This window comes from Balaenoptera musculus, chromosome 16 (assembly GCF_009873245.2).
Source record: "Balaenoptera musculus isolate JJ_BM4_2016_0621 chromosome 16, mBalMus1.pri.v3, whole genome shotgun sequence".
Taxonomy (NCBI): domain Eukaryota; kingdom Metazoa; phylum Chordata; class Mammalia; order Artiodactyla; family Balaenopteridae; genus Balaenoptera; species Balaenoptera musculus.
In genome coordinates, this window is record NC_045800.1 from 80,897,039 (window position 1) to 80,923,859 (window position 26,821).

Consider the following 26,821-nt stretch of genomic DNA (forward strand, 5'->3'; position numbering starts at 1 on the left):
TTCAAGGTTCCTCCATGTTGTATCCTGGGTCAGAATTTCATTCCTTTCTAAGGTTGAATACTATTCCATTGTACGTATTTACCACGTGTTGTGTACCCATTCATCCATCCATGGACACCTGGGTTGCCTCCACCCCTTGGCTACTGTAAATAATGCTGCTCTGATTATAGGTGTACAAATATCTCTTTGAGTTCCTACTCTCAATTCTTTTGGGTCTTCATAGTCTTTTATGCCCATGGGAGAAGAAGGTAAATCTGCTCTCGTGTAGGGTTTCCCAATTTTTCAGGTTATGGCTTACAAAGGAAATACCTGTTTGGCACCTTGGGGGTAACTCGAGAGGTTGGGAGCCCAGACAGTCGTGGAGGTGACAGGCTCGGGCTCCACTGCGGGGCTCCCGGCATATACAGGACACATGGGCAGGGGAGCCCTTTGATCTGGACGACTACGCTCCCCAGGTTACAACCCCACGTAGCAAGCAGTGCATGGTGTGCAGATGCTCTAGGGATGGGCGGCGGGGCAAAGTGTCCTAAAGAGGCTGTCATCTCCTCTCCACTCACACGCCCTCTTAGAGAACACAGCCCTTTGTGGCCAGAGGATGAGAGACATTGGACCTCAGAGCGCCTGGCCACAGCTGCCTGGAACAGTGACATACACGTTACATCAAATTCCCTCTGGAGCCAGAACAGGCCAGGGCACCTAAGGCAGAAGTCAGGTGTGGGAGCTGAGCTGGAAGACCAGGTCAGTTTAGGGACTGAGGCTGCCATTCTGAGGCCCGAGTGTAACGGAGCCAGGGAACCGGGTGCACAGGAAAGGGAGACGGAGCAACCCCAGAGCTGCACCGAGGGCGGCATCCGAGGAGAGGAGACAGGATGGGGCAGGAGGACGGGAGGGGAACGCTGCCCGGAGACCTTTCCTTCGAGGCCGCCTCTGTGTCCTGCATTTCTCTTTTGTGAAAGTCAACTCTGTCTGCAATAAGAACTTTCTTCCCTTGAGACGGTTGAATGGCTTTCTGTGCCTTGAAGATGCAGGAGAGTGGGGCTCGCTGGGAGAAAAGTATAAGGTGAGGAAGCCGGAAAGTCAGATCTAGCCTAGTGGAAAAGGAACAGAGTTGCCACCAAGACAGCACCAAATGCTTCTTTTTAAAATCGTTTATTAATCTGTTTGGTTAAACAGGTAATGGAAACTGAGAATAATAATTTGCTTAAAAAGTTCAGGTCACAAATGCCCTTTCCCCTAGGAAACGAAAGACTCCATGGTTACAGAGCACACCACTGGGTTATGACACCATTTCAAAAGAAGGTTTCCAATTTGTTATGTAACAATGTAAACTTCAAAAATAGTAAACTCTAACCCCCTCGTCCCTCTTTACAGATCTATCACAGATAGAATTTTCTGGCAGACCTAAATTGTGGAAGTAAACAGCCTGGTGCTTAAAAGTTTCATAAAAAGGTTTGCAGATTCAGTAAATCTTGCGGTCTTGGTCAGGAAGTAAAAGCAACCAGCGATTCATCTTCTGCAGAGTCTGCCTTTTATGCACACTGTGACCCGTGTTCTACTCCACTGGTCATCAGCTTTGCCACTTTTGTACACACACACACACACACGCACACACACACACACATATGTATAGTCGTTTATTTGTTTCTAAAGATTTCTACATCTAAATGGTAAGACGGCACCAGTGACCTATAATGTCACCTCGCTTCACATAGGTAAAGACAAAAATTCTGTAGAAGGCACTGTAATTTCTCTTCCATGATCTTACACAGACACGCGAGAGCAAGCCAGCTGGGGCTGGGACTTAACCTTCCCTTTCTGTTACCTGGCTCGGGCCTGTCCTTCTCCAATCGCCACCCCCAGTTAGCCATAGTCAGTGGTTTTCCACGTCCATTATCCTTTTCTGCTCCAGCTCTTCACGTCCCATCCACCCATCCATCCAACAAGCCGTTTATCCAAATTAACTCAAGAGTGATCTTTTGGTTCACTGAAATCCCTTAAAATGAAGCGTACAGCTCTGGTATAAAACAAAGTATGACCTACCATAGCTGAAAAATAATCACAGTGTGCAATGTAATTTTCAGTTGGGAAGCGTCAAAACATCTGCCCTGCCTTGTCAAGAACATCCGTCCTCCCAAACAATCTAGGCAAGGATCATCTTAAGCGGCTTTACATTCATTTAAAAAGAGCGGAGAGGTTCTTTTCTCTCCCGTATTTAACTGGTACCCTTAAGTGAAAGGTCTGATGTGAAAAAAAGTGCAAGCAAGTTGTACATGCCAATAAATACCATATAACTTACCGCAGATTACCAAAACTGTACAGGTATGTACACCTCACCAAACCGAGGCTCCCCCTGCGGGGAAGAGATTCCAAATCACCCAGGCGAGCGTCGCCACAGAGTTCTCGGGCGGACCATCAGCGGGCGAAGGAGGGCCGGGCCCTTCCGCTCTTGTTCTGAGGTCCCGAGCCCAGGTCCGCGCCGCCCTCGGCCGCCTCCTCCTTCTTCCTCACTTTGAGGCGGGTGAGCAGCTTAATCAACCAGACGTCCCACTCCTCGGGCAGGAGCAGGAGGAGGAAGCCCAGGCCGATGATGACCATGGCGACGACCCGGACCCCATTGAAGACGATCTTACTGGTGTAGCGATCAACAACTGCAGGGGATGGAGAGCGTGGGTTACTGGGGGGCGATCGTGCCAGGCCATCGGGGCAGGGGCGCCCCGGCCAGGCCAGGGCCTGGGGCGCCCCTTTCCGCGGGGCCGCAGCTGTTCTCCCTGGACCGGGCGGGCAGGGGCTGCCTCCCAGAAATCCCCCGTTAACTTTACAAACCCTGTCTGCTGTGAGGCCTTGCGCTGTGTTTCACTTTCCCCCAATTGACCTGGTACCTTAGTTCCGACACTGATTTGTGCGAGAGACAAAACGAAACACCAGGGGCAGTTGCGGATGCGCGTGTGTATTAATATATACATCCACCAAAGTTAATCGTGGCCACCTCCGGGTTGGCAGGATAATTAAAACGTTACTGCTTTCTTTATATTCTTGGCACTTTTCACATTTGCTACAGTGACATACTTTATTTTTATAATTTAAGAGCATTATATATATATAATATATGTTCCGAAGGCCAAACTTGACCTGGTTCTTTGAAGATAATAAACACAAACTTTTGTTCCACCCCAGGATATTATTAGTGTGAGGCTCGAATGCCACCTGTGTCACCACCGATGATGAAAGCTTATTAAAGGCCCAAGAAGCTCATTCCTGACCCACATCAGGTGAGGGAACAAAATGAGAACAGGATTCATGTCAGTTCGTACAAATCTAGATCATCCTTCTCTTCATAACTAAAGATCAAAAGCGTTTCAAATGTTGGTTTTCTTTTCTTTTCTTTTTTTGCTTTCTTTTTCTCTTTTCCTAACTAAATCAAACAAAGAAAATTTGGAGCCTGCCTCTCCACAAAGGAGAATTAGATTGCTTTTTTTAAACGCATTTTGTGAGAGAGGGTTTTCTGACTTGCATGTGCAGCTTCTGAAGCCCGACGTGCTGGACCGCTGCTCCCCCCCAGCTCGCCCGCCGCATGAGGGGGCTGCTCTGTCACCCCCACCTCACGTCCCTCCACATCCTCCTGCACCACCCCCTACCCTTGCACCTGACTCTCACCTCTGTCTGGAGGGTGGGTAGAGAGGTAAAAGTTAAACCTGAAAAAAGCACTTTGTTAGTAGCCCTTTTGTGGAATTAAAGTGCCGCTTTTATCTCACTCTAATTCAGAAGCAGTTTGATTTTTCATATTGGCAGAATGGCCTGTTAATTCACAGATGGGGAGAGTCAGTTAGCAAGCCATACGAGCTGCACTAGAGAGGGCGTCAGGGAAAGTCAGAAAGCCCAGCAAGGGCTCTGCTCTGACAGGTCGGGTCTCTCCTCCCCTGGAGAACTGAATGTAATTCCTTCCCCTGACACGTTACGGACCCTCTTACGTTGCAGGTAAGTAGTAAGAGGATTCTGATTAACCTCTCACGCACCCGGCTGTATGATATGGTCAAAGTAGCTTCTACACCAGGGCCGCCTGGAATATGCCTCCTTGAAATAACAACACTGTGGGACTATAAAGACACACCAAGATGCAGCGGGGGTAAGTTGATGCGTTATTTTTCAGAAGCCTGTAGTGTGTGGAAACTGACAAGCTGGACCACTTTTTTACCAGTTTTCCAGGAGCTCAGGGGCTTTCCTGCCTTTGGAAGTTCTGCCTCATAGGTCATCTCATGTGGTTCTCATATCAACCAAGGTGATGACGTGGGGACGACCTTCACTTTTAGGGGACAAGCAAAGGCCCAGAGAGGTGATGCGTGGGGACCGCCATCCTCCCTCTGGGCAGGGATGGTGCTGGGCCCAAGGAGTCTGGGGCCAGGGTGAGGCATATACAGGACGTGTGGGATGGGACAGCAGGAAGAGGTTTAGGAAGTTGAGTGCGGCTTTGCCTATGCTTCCAGTCTTGCTAACGCCAGACTGAACAGGATAAGGGGTTGCCATCCCCTGGGGGCCTAATCCTCTAATGGCCCAGAAGTGGGAGGGTCGGGAGATGGCTTTGGCGGGAGCTGTGCGAAGCCCAAGGGGGTGAATGCTCTGGGGAGGAGTGATTCACAAACAGGTTCTACAGGGAGGGCGGGTGTGAGGCGGGGGCATTCTGGGAGGAAAATCCAAAATTCATAGCAGAAGGAGCCAGGAAAAGGAAGGAGGTGAGGGGCAGGTGATGGCAGGCTTTGGAAGAGCTGCCAGCTGAGTGTGTCGGCGAGTCCCCAGTGAAAGAAAGAGCCAGGTGCTGAGCAGCTGGGGGAAGGGCTGTCTTCTGGGACTCGGGGAACAGTGTTTACGCTTCTGCAGTTTGCAGACATGCCTCTACCTCAGGCCTGCCATAACCTGAGCTAGCGTTCTCTTCTAGAAAGCCACTTAGCAAAAATTAGAAATTTTCTCTGCTACATATTTGTCTATACTTATCAATAGTATTCGTGATATTCATCTGATCCCCACGCCAGTTTGAATGGAGATGGCTTTAGACTTTCTGTATCTCGGTGTGGTAGGTGAAAATCAAGCCGCCCTGGAGAAAATATTGCATGTGTCACAGACATCAACGTTTTACCGAAGTGCTTTCTTTCTACAGAGAAGGTTAAACACGCCTGCTATACCAGACACAGCAAGAATATATGTGAGTATGTGTGCGCACATGCGTGTTTGTGAGTGTGTGTTTGCGTGTGTGTGTGTTTACAAGCAGATACAGAAAGCCATGTAGGTTTACCTGCATTCACAGGTACACTGAGGACGATTCCAAGAGACATCAGAGTGGGATACGTAACAGCAATTCCAAAATTTAATACAATATTGAATGCTGAAATACAGAATTAAAAAAAAACAGGTGTTATTCACGACTGGCCCTGGACTTTCCCCTGGTCCGTCGGACCCCAGCTTCTCTGATGAGGCTGGAGTTGTAGGTGTTTTGCCCTCTACTCTGACTCAGTGAATTCGGGGTTCCTGCAAGGGCTCCAGAACTGGAGGATTAGGGCCAAACATCCTGCTGACTCAGCTCTCCTCTCTTCCCTGAGCTTTGAAGAAGGGAAAAGAAATCTGGAAAAGGTAACCAGCGAGCAGACACTAGAAAAGAGGATTGGGGCCCTCCTATGTAGCCTACTAACTTTGCTTTTCTCTGTTGCTGCCAATGATTCTGGGATGACTATGAATAGGAGCTTTGGAATGTACGTTTTTATTTTTAAATTTATTTTAATTTAGTTTTTTTTCTTTTTGAATTTTTTTTATTGTGGTAAAATACATGTAGCATAAAGTTTATTAGCCTAATCATTTTTAAGTGGTATGTACAGTTTTTGATGGAAACGGGGTGAGGCACCTCCTTGGCTGCTTTCCTGCTTAGGACCAGCCTTGTATCAACTAATGGTGATGATGATGACACCATTAATGATAATGATAATGATAATTGCTAGTATTTACTGAACATTATCCGGCAGTGTTCTAAGAGCTCGCTGCACGCACTAATTTACTAACCTCTTACCAGCCCTATATAAGGAACGTACTGTTATTAGTAGATAACACGCAGCATACTGGGCTACTAGCTCACTATTCAGAGCGCCAAATGACCATGGCCACTAGTGCAGCGACTGTAGTCCCGGAATTAGAATCCATTGTCATCATTTCAAAGGCTTTCCTTTTCGCGACACAATGACCTAGAAAAGCGCGAGGAACTTAAGGACAATAAGAGACTCGTTTTTCTCCTTCAGGACACGGGTTTCCAAAGACTCCCCTTGAGCTGCCCACATGCTGCTCTGTCAGTCCCCGCTTTCTGGTGATCCTGACAGGGTGATCGCCACTTACTCAATAAGAGGACTGAAAATCCACAAAAGTTTCCCCATGGAATGTCATCGAAAGAGCTCCAGTATTCCACTTTGGTAAAGTAGAGGATGACAGGAATACAGGTGATGAAGAGGACGTTAAACACACCCAAAATGGACAGAAATAAGGCGGCTTCTCCGAACTTAGCACTGCCCAGGAGGAGCTTGAACAGGACCTGACGGAGAGAGCACAGGAGGAGGGGTGATGGCTCGCCTAGGACTCCAACTTGCCACGGAGAAGCGAGTGCACTTGGTTAAGCTGGGGCTGGACCACGGGACTGACAGCCATGTGACGGGTAAATGCTACCTCGTACGGCCTTCAGTGAGGGGCGGTGGGCTTTACCTATGCCCAGTAGCAACACGATGGAGAGTTACTCTCCAGGTACACAGAGAGCAACTCCAGAAACCATAGGTTGTCACACTAGGCTTGATTCCTCTGGGCTGTATTCACGACACCACATCCCCGCTTCAGAGCACTGAAGGTGAGGAAGCCACATAAATGAGAAGCCACTTAAATTAGAAGTATCTGCCCTGATTACACATTCCTCTTGGGGACCCCTAACATTAATCTCTGACCTTGAACAACACAGTTTGAAAACCACTGTCCCCAAGCAAAAGGGCTTTGGCTGCAAAGACATTTCCTATAAATCAAAGGGAGAGGGATTATAAGACTCTCAGCTTTCTCTGCTCCAGCTCACCACCCCTGTTCCAGACACGGCGTGGGTTTCAGCGGAACACACCCGACTTTGGTTTCGTGCACCTGTTCCTGTTTGTACATATCTCAGATGCATGAAAAGCCAGGAGAGGGACAAAGGTGACTGGAGAGGCCGGGAAGCTGAGCTCCCAGAGGCAGTAAGCCCCCGGCCAGCCCCCATGTTTACTGAACCGTCCACAGTTAGGGACCTGATGGTCCAATTTCAGTCTCTGCCCTGTTGTCCTTCCTACTTTCCTCCTTCTTCCTCTTCCAGCCATTTCACATCTCTTTCAGGTTATCTCTGGGCATTTCTGGGCAGGAAGCACGGAAAGGGAAATACCGTCAATTGCTTTCACCCTTCCACCTACTGGCCTCTCTGGATAAAGTTCAGGCAGTGGAGGAGATGGAAGTGTAAGTCTAAATCAGAATATTTGTGTTCATTGTGGATTGCGTTTCTATCCGCTCTCGGCTTCCCATTAGCATGCAGCCCATTGAAGAGAGGAGAGTGTGGCCTGTGAATATTTTCTGCATTTGGACCATGGCTCTGGAGTCACAGAATGGGGCTAGACTATCACATCTTCTGAGTGAGATGTGTCCCAGAGGAGGAAGATGGCCTGTGTGTGGTGGGCAGTGAGGGCAGGGAGCTGATGAAGGGTGAGACGGTACAGACGTTTCACTTTCCAAAAGTGTGTTCCTCCCAGTGCTGGAAAAAAGTTCCTTTTCTTAGAACTTTCTACAGTCCTTTATGTTCTCTGTCCGACCGTCTGGATCCACAAAGGGCCAGTAAGTCTCGAAGCTAAAATCTCATTTCTCATTGAATCCTCCAGTTCAATTTCCCAACCTGGAGACCACACAATATTTGCATTCTTGACTTCGGATCCAAAGAGAAGGGCAAGTGAGGGGAGAGGGTGGCCGAGAGGCATGATGGAGCAGGGGAGAGAGTGAGGGATGAGTGTGGGGATAAAAATTGTCCTCTCGAGACTTGCAGTTGGCCACGCCTCCCAGCAGTTCCCAACATTTTGCCAAAAATATTTGATAATTCCCCATATGATAGTAGTTGTGCTTTTATTCATTCAGTCTACGGGCAACGCTTGAAATGCATATGGACTCATGTTGAATACTGGTGGCCTCAAAAACCAGGTGATAAAAGATTTCAAAGCTATACCAGATATTCAAATTTTCATGTCCAATCTGGTGGGAAAGTATCTGACCAAACACTGAGCCAGCCAGTTAGGGCCCCGGATCCTTCTCCAGTCCTTGCCAAACAAGGAAGTCACCAATCGGACTCAGCCAATCCATGGTTCCACCCGTTTTATCCCAAACGCTGCAAATGTACAGCCATTGATGGAAAGGTCTAGAAAGCCAGGGCTGAGAGCTGCTGTGTGTCTCAGCAGGGCGAGGCTTCGTGTGCCCGGCACTCCTGGAAAACAGCTGCTCATCTTCAAGCCCAGGCTCCATCAAACGTCCCCCCAAAGCAACGGGCCAGCCACGCCGAGGCCTGCCCTTCCCTCCCGGGAGGGCCCAGGGAGGCTGCTCGCCGCGCCTACCTTGTAGAGGGCGGACATGGAGGCCGAGCCCACCACCAGGGCTATGCCGATGACAGAGCGGCTGTGGAAGCCATCCGCGTAGGTCATCATCACGATCCCAGCGATGGCGAGGATGGCGGCCACGATCTGGATGGAAGGAAGACACGGTGGTCAGGGCAGCGGTGGGGAATCGGAGGGGCCCCTACGTGCCAAGGGGGAGGCATGCTCATGGGGGTGCGATGGCGGGGAGGCTCCTTTTCAGTCCTTCTTTGGGGACCAAGCAAAGGCTGCTTTCCTGTCTAAACATTTGCCCCTGCTTGCAAAGGGGGCACTCGGCAAAGCCCGGCATGACCCAGGAACTGGCAACGGTTGGCAGCAAGGAGTGGCACCGTGGCTCGGCATCACGTGGGAGGGGGGCAGCCACGTGATTCCCGGGCACCCGAGAGGAGGCGGTCATAATCCCAACGACAGGCTATTTGGTCGTGACAAGGCCTGGCGGTGACCACCTCCTAGGTCGCTCGCAACCTTCCGTAAGCACCTCATAGGGTCCTGCTTTTATGTATCTCATATGTCAACAGAGAAGGCACAGTGACGACCACAGGCCTTGGCCCCATTTTACACGCCAGCAGTAGGACCTTCTGAGGCAGCGTGTGTCACAGGCCAATCAGGGCTACAAACAGTGTCCTAACCCTGGCGCTGCAGTTCCTTTCCTTGGCTGCTGCAGGGCCTGACCTCCACGGCCCACCACCTCCAATCCTGTTCTCGTCCAGATACGAACTTCTCAGGTGGAGTGGACGCTCCAGGGACACATACACATTCCTGCTGTGCAAAGTCAAGCTGTCAGAGTGCACAGGAGATCAACTAACTTGGGATAACACTTCCCAAAGGAGAAATGCATGAGCACCCAGAATAAGTACAAGTTCTAATCAGAGGTGGTCGTGGAGCTGCAGAAACATTGCTGGGTGACAAGTGGTAAGGGGCCGCTGTAGGCAGAACCCAGGGAGGGCAGGACAAACGTGCACAGCACAAGTTTTGACCACTGGATCTACTGAGAGTTTCTCTCTCTTACGGATTGCTCAAATTCCCTCCGCTCTCTGTAGCAATATCGAGTAGCTGACATTTACTGAGTGGTCACAGGATACATGTTTTCTGAGTATCTTCTCATTTAATCCTCAAATTAGGTAGACATTGTCATTCATTTCATTTTACAGGCATGGACACTTAGGCTCAGAGAGGTTCAGCAACTTGCCCAAAGTCACAGAACTGGTGTGTGGCAGAGCAGGGACACACATTTCAGGTCTAATTGCAAAGTCACTGTTTTTATATATATATATATATATATATATACACACACACATATATATAAACATATATATAAAAACATATATATAAATATATATATACACACATATATATATATAAACAGAAAGTAGGATTCACATAATAAGCCGCTGCCAATTCTACTCTGAGATCTAAAGTGAGGTTTCCTGCATGGCTGAAGTACCATGTTTAGGTTAGTGAGAGGTAAAGTGGTTGGGTCTCAGCAGCTTGAGTTGTGCATTCCTCATGCAGTGTTTTCATATAAAGACACATCCACCCACACACAGAGGCCCTTAAGAGAGCAGGAGATCATCATTTCCTAGAGAAGCGCCATCCCTGCTCTGTCTTACTTGCTCTTTCTGGTTTAGTGATTCACCTTTATCTCTCCTTATCACATAATGCACATATTTTATATTCAAATGCTACACGTACTGTGTACGACTCTTCATTAAGAGAAAGAAACAGAGGCACAAGACAATAAGTGCCTTTTTTCCCTCCAGGAGAACAAGGGGCTAATGAAAAAGCAGGCGGGGCAAGGGGTGTGGGTTCTGCTCCAGAGGACACGCGCGGTGCAAAGATGCTGCAACCGGCAGTTGGACCGGGCTAGGCGGCCAGGTAAACAGAGAGAGGGAACTAATTAGAAAAAGAAGGGAAGGAGAGAGAGAGAGAAAGAGGGAAGAATACAGCTACATTTCAGATGATGTGGTGCATCTCCAAAGGTACTTGAGTCTTGCCAAACATAAAGATGAAGTTTGAGGGAATGAAGGAGAACAAGGGTTATTTTTCCCTGAAGATTTACAAGGCAGATTTGGGACTTCCTTACTCTCTTTTCTCTATTGATTAAATCACAAACAGCTAAAACCTTCCACCTGAGCTGTGCTGTGCAGAAGAGCTGAGGGAAGAGGCAAGAAATAGAGGGCGTGGGTGGCCACCGGCTTCCTGGTCAACCTTCGCCAAGTCCAGGCCGGTGGGTTCATTCCGACAGGTGGCACCGGGGACAGCGCTCCCCCCCCGTTCACGCCTCCAGGGCTTCTCCTCTTGGGGGTCCCCGCCACACGTCACAGGCTTGACCCACCCGATTACAGGGCTCACTCCCTGGGCATCAACAGCACCCCTGGAACCCCCGACCCTGAGCCTGAGGCCCTGACCGCCGTGCTGGAGGGGAAGCTGGTGCTGACCTCGCGTCCAATACCCCTAAGAGCAGAGCAGAGCAGAAACATACCCTGCGGGTCTGGGGGGCAGAGCCTGAGCGTCCTTCCCCAAGCCTGCCATTCCCTTGAAGATGCCAGATCGCTTTAAAAAATAAGTGCAGAGTTTACATTTTCACCCTAACATGTCTGGTTTCTTGGTTTACATTTGGAAATGTTCCCTGCCTGTTTCCTGCACTCAGATGAACTCTCCAGGAAGGCCGGTCCTGCGTGTCCTGTGGTTTCACGTGGTCCTCACCTTCTAGATCTGGGCCCCCCTGGGGGAGAACAGCGAGTCTCAGGATGGGATCAAGTGAATTTCCCTCCTTTCCCCCACCCCTCCTTTCTCACACTTTCCTGTTGCCCCCAACCCCAATGTATCCCACTGAACAAGAACTTGGGGATCCAGACAGATGGGTGACAGTGGCCTGAGACCAACAGGGGTGACAACCACCATTTCTACTTCGGCTGGGGAAAATTTGCCCGGAGAAGAGGAAGAAACACGGGCATGGGGGACGCTGAGGCCAGCATGCTGCCGTTTAACCTCTTAACGGGGGCCTCGCCCGTGTGGTTATAACCTGCCCGGCCCCCAGGGCTCTGGATTCAGGGCCCCAGCAACCCACCGATGCCCCCGGACCCCCCATGGCGCACTGCTCCCCATCAGATGTCGGGCCGAGAGGGAAGGTGTAGCCCTCAGTGGAGCTGGCCCGCCTCTCAGACCAGCACCCTCCCCGCTCCTCCTAAAGATGTGACGGGCTGCTCGTTCTCTGCCAGACAGAGCCCCATCTGCGATGCATTTCAGATTTGCACAGTTTCGGGCAGTTTAAAAAAAGGGAAAGGAGAGGCTAATTTTTAAATATACCTCCCCCTAACATTTCCCCTCCCGACCCCTGTGCTGCCCTCATCAACTCCAAGAGAGTCCGGAGGAATTTCCAGATGCTCTAGTTCACCCCTCTCGTGTCGGAGGCTGGAAAGGGGTCTGAGCCGTGAACCCCCCGCCCCGGGTTCCCCTACGCTCTGTGTGCCCTGTGCCCTCCCCCAGGCTGTGCTCAGGTGGCAGGGGACAGCCGCCCAAACAGAAGTTGGGAGTCGGGATCAGCGGTTGGGGTTACCGTTCAGGGATGGCCCCGGGTGAAAGGCCGCCAGCGTGTTAACTATGGAAGACGTCAGCTGGGATCTTACTGAGATGGGAACTGCTCTTGGAAAAAGTCCAGGCTCCCCAGGACCGCGTGCTGCGGTTGGATGCCACCCGGATGATCCCCTAGCGTGTCTTCTCGCTCCTTCTCCAGTCCTCCTGGTGTGAACGCTCTAGCTGGCTCTGAAGAGCTGAGAGTCCCATCTGCCACCGCCTCTGAGATGCGGGCTGAGGGTGGTACAGCTGGTCAACCCCTCCTTCATCCAGCTGCGGACCACAGCCGGGCGGGCTTGGGCCTGGGAGGGGCCACACCTCCTGCCCCCAGAATTCTACTTGCTCTCATTCTCCTGCTGCTTCTGCTACACCAAACCGCCTCCCTAAATAGTTGCCAGCCTCTGACACTGTCAACCAAAGAACTGGGCAGGTCCGTCAAACGTCTCTTATTGAGAAGGAATAAGAAGAATAACAACACTGAGAAAAGATGACATGTATTAGGTTTCATGTGTCGGGCATGCATACCTTATTTTATTCTTACAACTGTTCTCGGAGTACTAATATTCTATTTTAACATTGGGTAATTAAGGCTCAGAGATGTTAAGTAACTAGCTCAAGGTCCAACAGCTCATGAGAGTGGACCCAAACCCTCATCGCTCGACTCTAGGTTAGAGGACCCATTATGACCCCAAGCCTGGAAGACATGTGAAACGCACATCTAAGTGCAGAGTCAAGGGGTGATATGGGGACCAACGTGGGCTCCTCTCATACACTCGCCTCTGATGCCATATGTGGCCACGATCTCCCCAGCATTCGAAGATAAACATTTTCTTCTTCCTGGTCTGTCTGCATGACTCTGCCCTGTTGATGTTTTCTAGGAACCACAGCCCTTGCGATTTGAGTCACTGCCTTAATAACTCAGGCCCTCTATGTCACCTGTTCCACAAACATCTGTCCTCTACATCTGTGTGACTCTCAGGCCAGAATGCTCAGCCCTCCAGGATGGAAAAGAGTGTCAGTTCCCTTCAATCTCTGGCAATGACCCAGTAGAAGGTGCCAGCTAGCCCAGCAGTCCGAGAGAAGTCTCAGAGAACCTGTGTACTGGTTAGGTCTTATCTTGGGCTCAAATCTCCATCTGTTTCTCAAGGGGGACCTTTCAGTCACACCGGCCAGCTGCTGACATCTTAACAGATTTTACCAGCTCTCTGAACTCTTGAAGACGAGAAGAGGGCGCTCCACCTTGACTTGGAGCGGGATGACCTTAGAGGACAGGTCACTTACTTCTAAGAGGAGTGATGATTATCAGAGAGACCCATGACTGCACGGTGCTTTACAGGTTACGAAGTTCCATCACTGACACCGGCTCCTGGATCTTCATTTCAGTGCTGGCCTCGTGCCAAAGGCTTCAACACGAAAATCTGTTCAGTCTACAGTGGTCGGCACAGCCCAAGCTGAGCAAGTGGCCAGGACGGCAGGACTGAATCACAGCTCAGGGATGTTAGCGGAAACCCTCTTGCCCATGAAAAGCAACGAGGAAAAGATCTGGTTTTCTGTGAGTCCAAGTGGGTTTCAGTGTTTTCACACCTCCTTCTTTTAACCTCAAAAACTTTGTTTTCTTCTGCTTAGATGAGGAATGAACCTTGAAGCCTCTTTTCACAGTAGCAATCTTATCCGGAATTCGTTTTGGACATCAGAATCACGCCAAAAAGTGCTCCATGCATTCCCCTGGCTTTTGACCTCACAATAAAGCCACAGTGGGTCCTAGGACATCCGAATCTTCAGCGTCCAGGCAGGCAGGTGATTGGACCAATTGCCTCTGGCCGTACCTCATTTCTAGTGGAGGTGTATTCGATGGTTTATTGGCTCAAAGCGTTTCTGGGTGGTAGCACAGTGAGCTGAGTTCTTATTCCAAAATTAACACGAAGCCTCAAAACACATTTTTCCCCTACTGCAAGGTAAAAATCCGACTCAGCAGTTGACTCACGTCCCCACTGCTGTTTGAGAAGCTAGGTGGGCGTGAGTCCTCCGTGAAGGTGATACCACTGCTCCCAGGACAATTAGCCAAGGACACAAGCAGAGGGCCTGGAGTCTGCCCCTTGCTGGGTTCCCAGCAGGGTCCACTCTAAAGCGGAGGTCCCCAACCTCCGGGCCGTGGACCGGTACCGGTCCGCGGCCTGTTAGGAACCGGGCCGCAGAGCAGGAGGTGAGCGGCGGACGGGCGAGCGAGCGAAGCGTCATCTGTATTTACAGCCGCTCCCCATCGCTTCCCATCACTCGCATTACCGCCTGACCATTCCCACCCTCCACCTCCCCACCCCTGTCCGTGGAAAAATTGTCTTCCACGAAACCCGTCCCTGGTGCCAAAAAGGTTGGGGAGCGCTGCTCTAAAGGGGCTGCCCTTCAAAAGGATTCTGAGCTTCGTGGGCTTCCTACACGGCCTGAGGGTGCAGGAAGGAGAAAGCGAGGCGCTCTGACTACAGGACTACTAGCTGTCTGGTCGAATCCTTTTTGTCCTTGTTTGTGACAAGGTGATGGTGGGGCAGTGGCAGATCCTGGCCAGCAGAGGGAGACAAGCAGAAGCCGGCAGGATTCTGTCAAGGCTGAGTGTCACCTGTTCCTTTTATCTATATTTTGGCTCATGCTTGATAGCGCACTTGTCATATTTCACACAACTGTTCTGAAATGTGACTAGCTAAATCTGACTTGATTTTAAGGGAATTTCCGCAGTCTCAGAGGTAACAACCAGAGGTAATTCAGGGGTATCATTTCATTCTCCCTTGCTCTGGGGTTGAAGGGAGTGAAACTGTCCCTCCAAAGTTCGGACTTAGCATAAGTGTGTCCGGCCCACTTGGGCACTGAACCCACGGTCCAGACAAAGGGCCGCCAAGACTGCACGTCCGTGTGGATGCAGAAGGACCTTTGGCTTTCAGATACCTCCTAAGCAGACAGTGGCAGTGTTAGCAGAGAGCTCCAGGCCACGGGACCCCTGAAAGGCGGGGTGAGCACATAACTCCTCCCAGGGGGGTCCCCTAGCAGCACACACTTTAGGGAATGCTTGTTGAAATGCTTGAAATGAAAGGTGCTTTAATGAACGTTTGTCTAGAATGGTTCGCAAGCAAGAAGGTTTGCAAGGCACCCCGAGAGCCGGGCTCCTTTTCTGCTGCAAATCAGAAGGAAAGTGGTTAGCAGCTTACGCTTAACAGCCCAGCACATGGAGCTAAGCAAGCCGATGGGCAGGTTTTGGTTGGCATGACTGAGTGAGGGAGGAAGACAGAGAATAAGGAACTTACCCTCACTCCCATGAACCTGTCCCTGAGAACGATCCATGAGAGCAAGAACACAAAAGCTTTGTTGCAGCAGAACAATACGGAGACATCCGTAGTGTTTATTTTCTTTATTGCATGTAAGTACAGGTAGTTTGTGAGTGTCCAAAGAACACCAAAGGGTGCTGCCTTGGTAAAAAACACCTTCAAAGTCAAGCCATTGTCTCCAAAAAATCGACAGCATTCCCTAAAACAAGGAAAGAGAGTCAGTGTTATTATATTCTTGGCTTGAGACAGACCATTTTTTTCCCCCTCTACCCAGTTTAGTTATTTATTTATTTTTAGCAGATGCAGGACGGGGTGGGGTCCTTTTATTTATTATTATGTTTTAGCAACATCTTTCTATCAAAGCCCTTCAACCTATGCTTTAGTCCATTGAAGAAAGCGTCGCACAAGGATCTGCTGTTATGGATTATTCCTTCTGTCCGTGTTGGGTTTGGAATGGATGGTGCTGGCAGAAGGTAATGTTGGGACCATCTGATGTGAAGAAGCCCCAATTCCACGGTGACTGCCTAAGGGATTCTGCCACTTGGTTAGTAAGAGAAGGACATCCCTAGACCTTTTCTTCTCAGGGGACTGGATATTGAAGAGAACTCACTGAAACATTTTTTAACAAATTTGCCCCCAAATGAAATTGCCTGTGATCAGGCAGTGGCAGTCATTTCCTGGGCACGTCTAATATATTTTGGCTGTGATATCAATGGTGTTAACTGTCTATACATTTTCTCCACGAGGCCCTTTCTAGAGTTTGTCATATCACCGAGTGGAAGGGCCTGTCCCCACGCCATCTGAGAGGTGAGCACAGGAGGAATGAGTAGGTCGAAGAGCTCAGCATCTTAAGAGAGGAAGAGGTGAGGAAAACGCCTGTAGAAGAAAGTTTTCCAACGCCATCATTCCAGATTCTAGGGGAAGGATCATCGATATCTGAAAAGCTGCTTAAGAAAAAGAAAGCCGGGCTTCCCTGGTGGTGCAGTGGTTAAGAATCCACCTGGCAATGCAGGGGACACGGGTTCGAGCCCTGGTCCGGGAAGATCCCACATGCCGCAGAGCAACTAAGCCTGTGCGCCACAACTACTGAGCCCGCGAGCCACAACTACTGAGCCCGCGTGCCACAACTACTGAAGCCCGCGCGCCTAGAGCCCATGCTCCACAAGAGAAGCCACCACAGTGAGAAGCCCGCGCACCGCAACAAAGAGTAGCCCCCGCTCGCCGCAACTAGAGAAAGCCCGCGTGCAGCAACGAAGACCCAATGCAGTCAAGAATAAAATAAATAATATAAATAAATTTAAAAAAGAAAAGAAAAAGAAAGCCAACCTTGCCCAGGCAGAAGAAGATGGGAAGAGGAGGCTGTGGGCAGAGGGTGTGGAGAGAGGGCTGAGGGGCTGGCTCTACAGACAGCTGCCCGCTGCCCTGGGTGGGAGTGGAGAGCATCGCGCTGCTGGGCCCCACGAGCCCGGCCAAGGACAGGGACGAGTGAGGACATGCTGCCCCGCAGCCATCACTGTCCAACCTCACGACAGGGCCCAGGGGGGCCCACGTACCAGCGAGTGAGCGGTCAGGGAGAGAAAAGATGGAACGGGAATGAGCCAAAGGCGCTAAGGTGGGGAAGAGCCGCAGCCCGTGCCACTCAGCGTGAAAATGCAGCAGTCACGGAGGAAAACGGAAAACAAGAGTCAAAGGGGATTTGATGCGATTTTAAATTTAATCTTGTTTGCTCTTTTCATCAATCTAAATCAATCTGCCTTTGTTCATTGCTCCACTGTGGGATATCCATAGAAGAAACAGAAAACTCATCACCGTTTGCTGAACCCAGAGTCTTACATTGCTTCTAAACCAGCAGCAGGTAAATATAAAACATTCAAATCACTAAATTTACCATGAAACCAATTCAACTGATTTGATTCCATTTTGGCTCTCTATGAATGGAACTTTCATCCAACTGACATGTTGATATTTCTGTTTGCCGTGTAATTTTCATACAATAGTTCAGCTGCATTTCCCATGGGTCTTTCTGCAGCCCCTATTTACAGGGCAGTCTTCTCTCCCCCAGGGACGGTGACCAGGGGCAGCTTCCGTCATGTTTGTGATTATGGCGGCTATAAAGTGAAGCCGATCCCTTGAGAATGATCAACAGGAAATGCAAGTATTCTTTCTTGTCATTAATGTCAACCTATTTTAACCAAACTTAGAGGTTGTTACCCTGCTTAAGGGAACATAACACAAGGAGGATTTCCAAGTTGCCCCTGACTATTATAAAACATGATTCATGTTGTTGCAGGGGCCATACAAACTCAACTGGACACCTTACGTCCTCTCTGAGAATCTACGTTTGATTCATCCAACGTGTGATGGTTGTAGAAGTGATGGGTGGGGTACAGACACGGCTGGGTAGTGAACGGCCCAAGCTGTTGACCAGAAGTGGGGAGGAGAGGGGATCCATCCTGGAGATGGAAAAGGCAAGACTTCTGGGCCCAGCAGAGCTCTGTTGGCCCTTTGAGGACTCACAGTCAGGGGATTACAGGCCAGGTGGGTAGATCTTGGTTCTAATGAGACCAAGATGATTGACCCCTGAGCCAGTGAGCCTAGTGCTGTTTTAAGGCCAAAGACTGTGCACTAATCCATGTCAGCTGGCTTGGGTATATGGCCCACATATACCCTTGATGGCAAGGGGACCCAAGAGAGATGACAAGCACAAATCCACCTCTTCTTGGTGTGCCAAGAATAGAGGACAGTAGATACTCTCTTGACTGATTTCCACTTGGCTGATGCGACAGTCTAATGCCCTTCATTGCTGGCACAATAAAGGCCTGAGGCTGGCAGGTTACTGCCCAGCATGCCCAAGCCCTGTGGTTCCTACTGACTGAGTCATGTGTTGGCCAAGATTTCAATGTCTTTGTTTCCAGTCCTGCTTGTGTCAATTGTTCTTGGTTGTTTCAAGCGCGTAATTCAATTAAATATTTCCTAAACCAATGAAGTATGACTGAGAAAAGAAAGTTGTGCTTTTCCTATGAAATCTAAATTGAGAGCTTCAAGGAAGACTTAATAAAAGCAAGTCACTAAAATATTGCTACCGAATTAGGTGTGAATGAAACACTGTGAAAGATAGGGAAAACCATAAAAATCTCTAAGTTCTCCGCTCATATTATTTAACAAGGACCTATGTTCTTGGTGCTCTTTAAAGAACTCTGGCTGGGACAGGCTAGCTTGGTGGGATTAGGATGGCTTGCCATTTAATTCAAGTCAACAAGCACCTGTTTATCACTTGTTATGGTCACAATTCTAGACACTGTAGCTGATACAAAACAAGTAAATAGTCCCTCCTCTTGAAAAAATTATGGTAAAATTGGGAAGATAAGACTTATTCCTCAATAGGAAGTAATGCAAGTTTAAATAAAATCACCTATTAGGTGGTGTGGAATATAATAATGCCATAGAATTCCTATCAAGTGGAGAGAGTTGGACTGATTGGAAAAGGTCTCATAAAAGATAAGATTTTGAGTTAAACCTTTAAGGATAGCTAGGATTTATACAGTCGGGGTTGGGGAAGATATAATATCCTTAGAGAGAGAGGAAATTGGACCCATGACGCAAGAACAAATGGCTATAAAAATGGAAATAATCTTGCAAATTAAATACAGAATAGCCAAATTTTAAAAATTAATAGAAGAGTTAGAATATACAGTCAAGATAAACTCAAGGAGGGGGAGAGAGTGAAAGTGAGAGCGAGACAGATGGAAAGAAAAGCTTATATGAGAAGGTCAAGCCAGAAGGTCCAATATTGAACTTAAAAAGAAACACCAGAAAGAGAAAAATGAAAAAATGAGATGGAGGAAATTACAAAATAAATAATTCAAGAAAGTTTTTTAGAACTATAGGACATGAGTCTTCATAACGAAAGGACTCACCAAGTACCAAGCAAAACGAAGAACCACGACAAGGTATATACTTGTGGCAAAAAGGGATAAAGATAAGACTTAAGGCTCCCAAGAGAAATAAAACAAAATTGGGAGAATTGGGAGTGACTGAGAGTGAGTGGGTGTGGAACAGGAGTTACCATTTTTAAACGATAATTGTTTTATTATTCATTTGCTTTTCCAACGTATGTGCAAGTATTAAAGTGCTAAAAATAAAAATTATTTAAAAACACGAGAGGTCAAGTTGCTGTGATTGAAGCTGCAAAGTGAGTGCCCTGAGATAGCTTTGAGGGGTGCAGTTTGAAAGCCATAGATACAGGGAAACCCTACTAGTTACAGATAAGGATGCTGTAGCTCAGACAGATTAAATGATGCGCTCACGTTCAAGTTCAATCAGATAGTGGCGGAGCCAGACCTGCAGCCTGTGCTCACTCCTCAATGAACACTCCCCATGATCCCCTCTCTCTTCTGGATCCTTCCCATCACCATTTCAACATGTCTAAGCCTTGCCAACCTTAAAATACGCCCCCAAAGCAAGAGCAAGCACCTTCAGCCCCTTTTCCTGTCTCTTCCCCTCTTTCAGAGGCAAGACTTTAGAACCGTCATCTGCATTCATGTCCCCATGACCACCTCTCTCACTCTTCAGCTCTCTCTGATCCAGTGTCTGCTCCCACCACTCACCCAAACTCCTAGACTGATTACCAATGACCTCCCAGTTGCTAAATCTCATGGGTACTTTCCGGTCTTACTTTTGAGAGCCTTTGACATTGTTGACTGTTCCTCCTTTAACCAACCTTCTTGGCTTCCAACTCAGCACACTCCCCCGGGTTTCCTCCTACCTCTCCACACCCTCCCAAGGCTTCCTTGGTATTTTCCTAGGGTTCTCTTCTAGTTCCCCCTCTTTTGACCCTACGAACAGTCACTGAGCAGTCTAATCTACTGTCAGAGTTTCAAAGCCCAGCCAGTGACTCTGTAGTCAGGACGCTTCTCTTATCTGGTGCCATCTGCATCCTGCACATTCCCAGACACCAAAAATTCAGCCTCCCCAAATGAACTCCCCATATTCCCCTCAATCCTCAATCACCATAAGGTACCACGATTCATATTTCTTCTACTGGCTAGATACTTTGGAATCATTCTTAACGTCTCCTTTTTCCTCTTCACATCTCATTCATCAACAAGGCTTACAGGTTACTTCTCCTAAGTATCTCATTGCCATGACCACCACACCACCTGGCCCATGCCTCTGTCTCCTCTCACTTGGACTACGGTCACTGGAATCTGAGCTTCTCTCCACGGTTGCCTCTCCTCCAATTCAATCCATTCCATACTCCATGCTGCAGTCAGAGAGATCCTCCTCTTCCCTCACTTTCCCTTAGGATAAGGGTCAAGCTCCCCACAGGCTTACCAGGTCCTTTCTGACCTGGCCTCTGACCATCCTGTAGCCTTTATCCATCACTTCTCCAGCCCTACTCTGAATTAAGCCACCTTGAACTCATTTCAGTCACTTGGATTCAGTGTTCTTTCTTTCTCCGCTCTGGGTCTCATCGGATCCTCTATTCCTCTGAAACACTCTTCCTCCTTCTTTAGTTGGTTTCTTTCCATCCATTGGGTATCAGTTCATATACCCCCTTCAGTGAAGTGCCCTGATATGTGCTCCCCAAATGCCCTGGACGCCCCATCATACGTATAAGACCCTTTATTGTAACTGCTTATTTAATCATCTGACTTCACTAGAACGTAAGCTCCATGTGGTCATTATATTTCTGCTTCATCTTATATCCCCCGAGCTTGGCTCATGATATGTGTTAATAAATAATTTATTTTTACAGAATGAATGTGCTTATTCCTTTACAGGGGACCACTGGTTTTCAAACAATGATGCACAGACCATCAGTCTTAGAAATCTCAGGGAACTTTTAAAAATACTAATTGCTTCGATTCAACTCTAGACATATTCAATCATACTTTCCTGTGAGGGGCCTAGGATTCTGTAGAGAATGGTGCAGTTTATATGAGGGTGACATTCCTGACAGCATTCCATAATTCAACATTTACACATCTTGATTTGTTTTCCCACAGTAGCACCATGTTTCTATTTGCCAGCTCATGTTAACACTGCCACCTAGCATTTATAGTTCCCTTGGCCTCTCCAAGTTGACATTGTGATTCTTGTTTAACTTTTAAAGTCTTGAGGGAGTCACATTATTTGAAATTTTATGCATAAATGAAACATTAGTCATACCTGTATTTTGTTACTGCAAATTTGCATTAAAATGAGACTGCACTGTATTTTAAAGAATTTCCAAATGATTCTCAAGTGCAGCTAAGTTTGGATCCAAAAGTTCATGCTGTCTCTCTCTCTCTCTCTGTTTGCTTTATTTCTTTAAAAAAAATTTAAAAATCATAGTAAAATCCACATAACATAAAAGCTACCATCAACCATTTTTAAGTATACAGTTCAGTGGTGTTAAAAACATTCACAATGCTGTGTAACCAATCTCTAGAATTCTTTTCATCTTGCAAAACTGAAACTTAGCACTCTAAATTAAACAACAATTCCCCACTCTTCCCTCCCTACAGCTGCTGGCAACTGCCACTCTACTTTGTCTCTATGAATTTGTCTACTGCAGGCACCTCATATAAGTGGGATCATACAGTATTTGTCCTTTTGTGACTGGCTTACTTCACTTAGCATAATGCCCTCAAGGTTCATCCATATTGTGTCATGTGTCAAAATTTCCTTCCACTTAAGGCTGAATAATATTCTGTTGTATATATCACATTTTGTGTACCCACTCATCCACTGATGGACATGTGGGTTGCTTCTGCCTCTTGGCTATTGTGAATAATGCTGCTATGGACATGGATATACAAATACCTCTTTGAGACCCTGATTTCAATTCTTTTGTACATATACCCGGAAGTGGAATTACTGGATCATATGATAATTCTATGTTTAATTTTTTGAGGAATCATCACACTGTTTTGCATAGTGGTCGTACCATTTTACATTCCACCAGAAGTGCACAAGGATTCCAATTTTTTTACATCCTCATCAACACTTATTATTTTCTGGGTTTTTTAAATTTAAATTTAAATTTTAGCCATCATAATGGATGTAAGGTGATATCTCATTGTGGTTTTGATTTGCATTTCTGTCATGATTAGTGATGTTGAGCATCTTTTCATGAGCTTGTTGGACATTTATATATCATCTTTGAAGAATGTCTATTCAAGTCCTTTACTTATTTTTTCAGTGTTTCTTTTTATTGCTGTTGTTGAGTTATAGGAGTTCTTCATATATTCTGGATATTAACCTCTTATCAGATATATGATTTGCAAATATTTTTCCCATTCCATAGGTTGCCTTTTCACTCTGTTGATTGTGTCCTTTGATGCACAAGAGTTTTACATTTTGACGTAATCCAATTTATCTATTTTTACTTTTGTTGCCTGTTTTTGGTGTCTTATCCAAGAGATCATTTCCAAATACAATTCCATAAAGCCCCTATGCTTTCTCCTAAGAGTTTTATAGTGTTATCTCTTACATTTAGATATTTGATTCATCTTGAGTTAATTTTTGTGTATGTTGTAAAGTTAGGATCCAACTTCCTTCTTTTGCATGTGGATATCCAGTTTTCCTAGCGCTATTTGTAGAAAGGCTGTCCCTTCCCCCACTGAATGGTCTTGGCACCCTTGTCAACATCATTTGACCACAGATGTGAGGGTTTATTTCTGGATTCTCTATTCTGTTCCATTGGTCTATATGTCTTCATGCCAGTACCACACTTCACGCCAGTTTTAATTACTGTAACTTTATAATAAGTTTTGTAATCAGGAAGTGTGAGACCTCTAATTTTGTTCTCTTTTTTTCAAGATCATTTTGGCTATTTGGTATCCCTTGAGATTCTGTATGAATTTTAGGATGGATTTTCCTATTTCTGAAAAAAATGCTGTTGGGATAGGGATTGCATTAAATCTGTAGATAGCTTTGGGTATTATTGATATCTTATCAACATTAAGTCTTCCCATCCACGAACACTGGATGACTTTCTATTTGTCTGCGTCTTTACTTTCTTTCAGGAATGTTTTGTAGTTTTCCATATGCAAGTCTTTCACCTCCTTAGTTAAGTTTACTCCTCAGTATTTTATTCTTTTTGATCATATTGTAAATGGAATTATTTTACTTTTTTCTTTTTTAAAAATCGGAGCATAACACATGTCTTTATGTGCACAAAGATTAAAATGTACAGTTTAATTTTTGTAAAGTAAAATCATACATGTAACACCATCTCTTCCAAGATATAGAATATATACCAACACTCCAGAAGCTTCCTCTGTGCCCTTTCCTAGTCATTATTTATCCCCTTAAATATAATCAGTATGGAGAGTCCTGTCTCCATGGTTTATTTTTTCCTTTATAAAGATGGAACTGTACATCATGTACTCTTTTGTGTCTGGTTTCTTTTACTCAGTGACTCAGGGTCATTGGAATAATTCAATCTGCCAGTGTTTTGGACCCCCACCAACCCTGTCCACAGCTTGTACTGAAATAAGCTTGCAATAATGTTAGTATATATTGATGGTGATAGAATATGTTATCCTATTTCAGGGACACACACGCACACACACACACAGAGTCGAAGATCAAAACTATATAGATTTAGGTAGATAGATTGAAAAAGAGAGACTGAATAATGTATGAAATAAAAAATATAATTGAACTGAATGACTAATTTGGGCTTCCCTTTGGCTGCAAATACAAACTGTACTTATTGAAAATAAAAATCATGATTGGAAATATTAGCATTGCAAAAATTAGAACCATAATCACAGTGATACCCTTTGATCTCCTTCCTTTCATAGGTCTTAAGGCGTACAGTCAGTTAAGACAAAATGTCATTTAATGGGACTTCCCTGGCGGTCCAGTGGTTAAGGCTCCGCGCTTCCACTGCAGGGGGCGCAGGTTCGATCCCGGTCAGGGAACTAAGATCCTGCAAGCCGCGCGGCCAAAAAGAAAAAAAAAGAAAAAAAAGAAAAAACATGAAATGTCATTTAAGTACATTTGGATACGCAAAAGAAAGTTAAACGTGTGGGTTCTGGCTCAGAAGACGTTAAAAGGAATAAGAAAATGGGAGAAGTAAAAGAATGTAATGGAAGAAATTAAAATAGTTTCTGAAAAAGCAAAATAGTAAACCAACAGGGCAGTAATTGGGGGTTTGGGGAAAGGCAGAGGCACAGAGACACAGGATAAATTCCCAAAGTATTGCTCGGTAACAGATTGAGATGATCCTTCCCGTCTTTTCCCCAGAGATGTGTTTACAAAGGTGTGATCACTGTGTCACGTTAGCCCATATCATGCTTTTTAACTGATGACATCTCCTAAGAATGTTCGCTTGATGTTACATGGTTTTCTACTTACTGGATTATTTTTTGTTTCATCTATGTAGCTCTGGGGCAGTGAGATTCCACGTGGATACCTGCATGGATATTCTGTGATAGTCTGCATAGAACTGGGGCTAGTGGATTACATTGTGAGAGTCTCAGCTATTCCCCTATTATTGGACACTATATTACACCCATTTTTTCCTATTATAATAAAAAGGTGACAAATATCTTCATTCTTATAGTTTTCTGTACATTTTAGAAAATTTTCCTGAAGAATAACTGCATTCATAATAGAATGTTCGGGGGTTTAATGATGACCCAAGCGTTACTTTAAAATTCACTACCGACTCCCATGATTAGGGCATATCTGATACCTAACTGTATTATAAAGAAAACAGGTGTCTTGGAGAGAATTAGCTTCCAACCCCTGGGGGGTGTATTTGGATGCTCATTTAGCATCCAAGGGGTAGTTCTTTAGACTTCAGCACATATTGAAGGACTTTATTGGAAGGTAGATGGCAGAATGGCCTAGAAGCTCAGCATATTTATACAGCCCTGTGCCACGTGGCATCTTCATTCAGAGTACCAATGAGCAGGTTGTAAGGCGGTTGTAAAAGATATCACTCCAGCATTAGCAGGGGGTTGGACTCCATAGTCTTGAATGCTTTTCATCTTTGAGATTCTGCGATTAGAAAATAAAACCTTTCTAAGGGCAAAAGTCAGAGTGGCATCCAGTTACACTGGGGTAAATGTTTATACCGCCCCCCTTCTTGCATTTGCATTTATTTAGAGCTTTAGGTTGACAGAAGAAGCAGAGACCAGTTAACCAAAGTTATGAATCAGGCTTTAGTTTATTTTGAACATTTTAAGACATCTTTGGGGGAGTTTTAAGTAAAATGGGTTTTCCCACGTAAGCCACTCTTGTTCATAAGTAGGTGAAAATGTGTTTTTGTATTTCCCATGAATATGTTTCAATGTTACACATCTTCCCTTCCCCAGCAGACCCAGGCTTAGCCAAGTATCCTTGAATCTTAAAATCAAGTTGTAAAGACTTTCTTAAACAATCTAAAAGATTAACTTTTACAGCACAGCAAAAATACTGAATCATTTTATTAGCTTGGTTTCCTACACTGTAGGTTTTCTGAGCAACTAGCAGAGTGCTGTTAGCTGTGAGTCCAAAAATTGTGTCTGTCTGAAACTGCATGCATCTCTATCTATCTATCATTTATCTATCCATCTATCTATCTATCTATCATCTATCTATCAATCATCTATCTTGTTATTGGTCTGTTCCTAAAACATATACCTGAGACATTTAGAGGCAGAAAAAGATAGGTCTTCCATGATGTTAGTGGTGATGACCTTTTTGGAAAGGGATCCGAGAGAAGTGAAGGGCATTCATAGTGTACAAAGAATTCTGTTCCCTGAGATTTTCCCCCAGGAATGGTCGAGCTTTAACCGCATCTCAGAGAAGCACAGATTGCACACGTGTCCCACTAACTAGGAATTTCACAGCCTGCTCCACAGGAATCTGTTCGCTGTTTGGGGCTCAGCTTGTTCTGCACGCGTAATCAAACAGCAGAAACGTCTGAAAAGTGCAGAGAGAGTGCCGCTCCCTGAGCATTGTCCTGCCCATAGGGATCCTGGCTAACCTGCCGGTCACTGTGAAGTACTTCTGTGTTCCATCCAAAGGTGAAGATCGAAGCAGCAAAGACAGGGATGACCAACAGCTTCCATTTATACGTGGAGACTCAAGTGCCAGCTGAAGTCCTTTGGCCACTTAAGAAGGGTGGGCCCCCAGAACTGCTGTGCATTTCGTCCTAATCTGAAACAGCCGCTTGTATCAGAAACCATTCTTCCTGTTCTAGGGAGTTCATTCAAATATCTGCCGCTCAGAATAAAGCTGCTCTGGGAACGCTGGCTTGTGGTCCGCTTAACCCAATGAGATTGG

General features: G+C 46.5%; 1 protein-coding gene across 1 annotated transcript in view; it reads right to left on the reverse strand.

The window, feature by feature from the left end:
• Window positions 1-1,201: 1,201 nt before the first annotated feature.
• The window catches only part of SLC35F3 (solute carrier family 35 member F3), a 99,187-nt gene continuing 73,567 nt past the window's right edge, over window positions 1,202-26,821 (reverse strand). The window contains exons 3-7 of the mRNA XM_036827776.1: window positions 15,533-15,752; window positions 8,628-8,753; window positions 6,370-6,562; window positions 5,285-5,374; window positions 1,202-2,648 (exon numbers count right to left, since the gene is read on the reverse strand). Coding sequence (XP_036683671.1) covers window positions 2,413-2,648; window positions 5,285-5,374; window positions 6,370-6,562; window positions 8,628-8,753; window positions 15,533-15,752 — 865 coding nt within the window. The 3' untranslated portion in view covers window positions 1,202-2,412. The remainder of the gene's footprint in view (window positions 2,649-5,284; window positions 5,375-6,369; window positions 6,563-8,627; window positions 8,754-15,532; window positions 15,753-26,821) is intronic.